The sequence below is a fragment of the Macaca nemestrina genome, chromosome X, assembly GCF_043159975.1.
Source record: "Macaca nemestrina isolate mMacNem1 chromosome X, mMacNem.hap1, whole genome shotgun sequence".
In the NCBI taxonomy this organism is placed as follows: Eukaryota; Metazoa; Chordata; class Mammalia; order Primates; family Cercopithecidae; genus Macaca; species Macaca nemestrina.
Window position 1 is genome coordinate 52,982,804 of NC_092145.1, and position 5,343 is coordinate 52,988,146.

A 5,343-nucleotide genomic window follows, 5' to 3' on the forward strand; every position below is an offset into this window, starting at 1 on the left:
GGTGAAAGGGGGATTGCTATCTAAAGGCAGCAACGAGAAGCAGCAAAGTCACTTATATAAGCTTTAGGATCTGTGGTACAGTGGTGGTAGGAGTGAAAATTCATATGCTCCTCATGAGTGGGCTTCAGGAGATCTAGAATCCCCATGGAAGGGGAAATTCAGAGAAGAGGCTTAAAATACGGAGGAATTACCGAGGGTGCACTGTGTTTTATTAGTAGAGGAGCAGTGAGAAAAGTGAAATAAAGAGGGGATGTGGACACAACCTTATGGTGGTTAGAATGTAGGAGTTGAAGGGTGTCTTGGGGTAGCTGGCACAAATGGAGATAAATGTCATCATTAGATGAGTTGTAATGATTCAAGGCAGATCAGGGTGGCAGGATTTTGAGGTTTGGGCTATGGAGGGGTGACTGTCTGGAGCTTCCTGTCAACCCCAAGTGAAGTGAGGAGTGTGGTCTTAGACTTGGATCACTGGTTCAAACAATGCTTCATTTTGCTCCAGGAAACAGAAATCACATTGATCTGTAATGACAGAAAAATAGGCTGAAAGCTACACATCACATTCAGGATGGGACTACCCCTGGGGAAGTGGGAGGGGAAATGGAAATGAAGTGAAGATCAAGGAAACCTCAATTTTTTCTGTAACACTTTTAGTCCTTAAAAGAAAGACAAAGTAAGTATACCTAAATGTTAACAACATTGAAATCTGTGTAGTGAAAACACTGGTGTTTATTACATTTAATGCCAGGGACATTGTAGGTACTCAATGAATATTAGTTGTTGAATGAGTAAATCTCTCTGTTTTAAAAGTTTTTCCAACAAACATACACAATTCTCAAATTAACACAAAGTGCTACAAAAGCAAAGAAAAGGGAATGAAGTAAGGTGGGGAAGGCTTGAGAAATCCTTGCGGAAAGAGTGATTTTTAATCTATATAGATCTATACCACCATACATGGGGTGCAAGCTAAAGACATAGTTCTATCTCCATCTTACCTCAACGCTCTAAGGTTCTGGGTGAGTATCCAGAAAATGATCTTGAACGTTTAGTCCTTTCAAGTAAATACCGGATCCTCAATTTTCTCTTCCAACAGACACTGGGTGGTGCTATTGCCCCAAACTTCCCCCCATCACGTATTTATTACTTCAGTCTATAGACATCTCCACAACCAATGTGTCTTGTGGGCCAAAGTGCTAGGGATTAGGGATATAAAGGTGAATAGCCTCAGTTGTTCTGTGATTATTATAAACTGCTATCGTGTTCAGTGGCCGAGAAAGTTGCAAATGTGACTTTTACATTTCATAGGAGAGCACTACTGTCACAGAAATGTCCAGTTGTAGGGGTGAATGGCCCTGAACCACCCACCCTCACCATGAGCACCCCTACTCCACGACGTGGCCAAGGATTAGAGTAGACAACACCGAGCCCCACTTCCAACCTACTGTTAGGTTTTCATAGCGTCCTTAGGCCCCAATGGTTATAAAAAGCCGAGAGAGCCTAAATACCGGTCATTCAGCCTGGACCTCGGAGTTCCAGATGTTCTAAGCTCACTGGGCAAGATGTGTCTGCTTATTGCAGAGGCCTCTGTTATTGTGAAGGAGTGAGAGTACTCGGGATGAAGGGAATGTGGACCCTCAGGACTAAAGCAGTGGAAGAAGTCTGGGAGGTGGGGTCTGGGGAGGCGGGGTCGACTCTGACTTCACCAAGCCCCTGATCCTGGAGGAGAGGGAGGACGCAGGCTCTGGACGCTCTAGCGGAGGAGGGGAAGGGGGCGAGCCCGGAAACCTTTGCCCAATCAGAGAGGGCTGGGGCGGGGCCTGCTACAGGGCTTAGCACTGCAGGGCTCTGCGCGGGAACGCTAACCTGGTCCGGAGCAAGCCTGTGTCTCAGCCCCACGGACAGCTTTTCACTAGTCTTCAAGCCTTCAGGTGAGGACCTGCGGCCTCACAGAAGCCAGAGGACCATGGGGATGGGAAGGCGTCGGGGTTGCGAGGCGGGGGATGCTGCGCCTTCGGGAACCAGAGGAGCCGGAGTTGGGGCTGGCGCTTCGCGTCTGCACCGCCGCCGGGCCGAGCAAGTCCGCGCCTTTGTCTTCCCGGGGCGCCGCCTTCTGCGCGCGAAGCCGAGCCCTCCCGGGGGCCGGTCCCTGGAAACAAGGCCCCGGGGTTGGGAGTCGCGGGGCGCGGACCCTTAAAGGGGCCCGTCCGCAGTAGCTGCAGGTCGGAGGCTTAGAGGATGAATTTGGGGGCCGTCCGGAATGGGCCCTCTGGGGCTGGGTCCTCGTTCCTTCCCCTCCCGTGGCCATTAGGCTGGGCGCCAGACAGCGCTAATAGTTATTTGAAAAAGTATGCAAACTGCTCTTGACAGACTGGCCTATGAGCCCGGCCCTGCTATTATTTATTTGTTAGTTCCAATTTCCCAGCTCCGAGCTTGGCGTCTGATCGCTTGGCAGAGGAGGGTCTTAGGGTAAACTTGACGGAATGGAGGCATGTTCGGCACTTCTGGCTGCTTGGGGGCCTCTCCATTCTACTCCAAGCACTAGTGATAGTATCCTACTCCACGAGGGTGGGGCTGAGCTCGCGCAAGAGAGCTCTGCCCTCCGATTTCTGGACTATCCTATTGTCTCTTCTGGACAAACTCGGGACGCTCACAGGGCACCAGGCATTTCGTCAGGTCCACAGCCATGCACTTCTGAACCTCATCTCCTTGCAGAGAAAACATGGTGAAAGAAGACTTACTTACATTTGGTTTATCCCATTCTGCTGAAGTCCTGGGTCTGATCCTAGTTAGCTGTCCCTTCTTACAACGTTTATAAACCAATACCACAAAGAGCTATTATGAGACGTGTATTGTAATGCCTTAATGTTCTGTCGTCTTTGGGCATTTAAAATAGAAATCAGTACAACTTATGCCACTCTGTGTGTGTGTGTGTGTGTGCTGCTCCCCATCTCCTAAAAAAAAAAATGCCAAAAAACAAACGTAATTTTTAAAAAAGTGGAGATGCTCGAATAGTGCTCTCTCCTGTTACAAAATCATTAACTGGTTAAAGCCAGGCTTTATTTTTTCTTCTGTCCCGGTCTGCTCTTGTGCTTCTATCACCTCCATTTTACCCTTGCTGTGATTTTAAGAGTCAGACATATTGGCTTTGGGTTTCTGGAGCATCTTAGTTTCTGGTGCATTCTGATCCAATGGCATTTACTGCCTATCAAAAACGGGGTAATGATGTGGAGTTAAAATTTTTCTAACAAAAATATTAGTTTTCTAAGATCTGTTGCTGTTTTCCTGTTGAAAATGAGCAGGTAGAATATACATTGATATGAAATGTGAAAATTTTTGCTTGTGACCCTTTAGTTCGAAGATAGTTCTGCCAGGTAAATTTTCTTAAAAATGTTTTTTCTTTTCAGGCTATCTTCTAGTCAAGATGAGTGATAAGCCAGACTTGTCGGAAGTGGAGAAGTTTGACAGGTCAAAACTGAAGAAAACTAATACTGAAGAAAAAAATACTCTTCCCTCAAAGGAAAGTAAGTCTTGCGGGGTTCTAGTGGAAACAAACAATAGAGAAAGCTAATAGGCTCAGTAAATAAACGTAACTTCTAGTGAATTTTTGCCACAAAGTAAGCAATAATTAGAGTACCATGGTATTTAATGTTACAGTTAAAAACATCAAATAGTCGTCTTCCTACTTGGGTTATATAAGTAGTTCTCACATAAGACTTAATAGGAATAGGGGGAAACTAGTTTCTTGTTGGAAAATTACTAAAAACCAACTTAAAAATCAATCTTGGAATATTGGATTTAGCACTAGAAAAATCTTAGTTTTGTTCACTTTATGCTTATTAGACATTTTCCTGCATCCATCAGTTTGGGTCAGTGGTCTTATACCTAAAGGTCCATGCAAACTTTGCAGTTTTGGCCTTCTCTCTCTGATGATGAGATAAAGATAATGAACAAGTTTAGATCTTGGGTGCACTTAGGGCTTGCAGACTCAAGGGATAAGTGATCAGTTTTGCCCTCCAGAAATACAGCCTGGTGGAGAAACTCCAAGTGTCTTTGCAAAACTTGAGGGGAACTTTTTGTCTTGTTAGCTTTGAGAGTTCCAAAGTTAGTCAAAATTGTCTGAAAAGGTATAACTTCCTAGTTGTATACAGATAGATAAATCTGAAGAAATTGCTTCATAGCTCAGTCATGAATCATCTATGAAAAAATGGCAATGGCACATTTCTGTCTCTCAAATGGGAAAAAAATCCTCCACAGTTATAGATTCTAATGAATATTCCAGTAGTTAACATACGCACATACATGCGCACACCCTAATGTAAGGATTTGTGGTTAATGCCTTGGCATTCTAAATTTAAGGCATGTATGCAGACTTCAATGACTTAGCAAGGAGCTCTTTTGAAAGAAACTGAACTTAATCTTAGGTAAATGCGGTTAATGATTTTTGTGTTTGTCTTTCCAGCTATCCAGCAGGAGAAAGAGTGTGTTCAAACATCGTAAAATGGGGATCGCCTCCCAACAGCAGATTTCAGCATTACCTGAGAGTCTTGGTTTTAGACTTGTTTTTTGTAAACCCATGTGTTTGTAGAGATTTTAGGCATCTTCTGATGTCTTCTCACCTGTGTTCCCTGGCTAAGAAGTCAGAGGTAGCCAGTGTTTCCTTAAATTCATTTTTAAACTTACCATTGGTGCATATGTTCTGGATGGCAGATGCTGTCAATAATCTCACCATCGATGTCCTTTGTGTATGTAGTTCTTGCATCCTATACTGCATAAGCGTGTTTTAAACTGCTATGATGGGTGCTTCCATTGCTTCATAATCTCCATGAAGTTGCGTGTTTTTGCAGCTTTTCACAGTTTATTTGCATTTCTAATGTAGTAATAAAGTAACCAATATAATCATTTTCTTGAGACTCCTGTGGTTGACTCTTGGTGGTCTTCTGTGGAATGAAAAGTACACACGGATATACTTTTCAGCCAAACAGAATGGTTGAAGGAAAACTGTTTTAGCAGATTATTCATGTGGGAAATGTTCACTTCTCTCCAGGTCTAGTGGGTCCTGACTTGGGGATGCTAGGTGCTTTTTCTTTAGAGTTGGAATCACAGAGTTAGAGAACCTTGGGAAGGGAGATCATGTGGACTAACCCCCTTATCTCAGAATGAAGAAATGAAAATACAAGGTCTGAAGTGATCTGTTCAAGACGAATATTAAAGAGGAGTGCTCTTGCCTTTTGGAAAATATTTTTCAACTTAATGGAAGGGGACACCAAAGGCTGGGGTTGGATGGGGAAGGGGCCAGAGGCACGTGCTAACATGCACTGTACTAAACATGATATAACTTCTGTGGAG

General features: G+C 44.1%; 1 protein-coding gene across 1 annotated transcript; it reads left to right on the forward strand.

Moving 5' to 3' along the window:
- The first annotated feature begins 1,835 nt into the window (after positions 1-1,835).
- Positions 1,836-4,905, forward strand: LOC105499796 (thymosin beta 15A). Its single transcript, XM_011772613.3, has 3 exons — positions 1,836-1,925; positions 3,402-3,518; positions 4,457-4,905. The coding sequence occupies exons 2-3, from the start codon at positions 3,419-3,421 to the stop codon at positions 4,492-4,494; spliced, it is 138 nt and encodes a 45-aa protein (XP_011770915.1). The 5' UTR covers positions 1,836-1,925; positions 3,402-3,418; the 3' UTR covers positions 4,495-4,905.
- The last annotated feature ends 438 nt before the right edge of the window (positions 4,906-5,343 follow it).

What these genes read in the sequence shown, in the direction of transcription:
- LOC105499796 (XM_011772613.3), top strand. Translation starts at nt 3,419, where the DNA reads ATGAGTGATAAGCCAGACTTGTCGGAAGTGGAGAAGTTTGACAGGTCA. An exon ending in TACTCTTCCCTCAAAGGAAA is followed by an intron (nt 3,519 to 4,456) that starts GTAAGTCTTGCG and finishes TTGTCTTTCCAG; the next exon opens with CTATCCAGCAGGAGAAAGAG.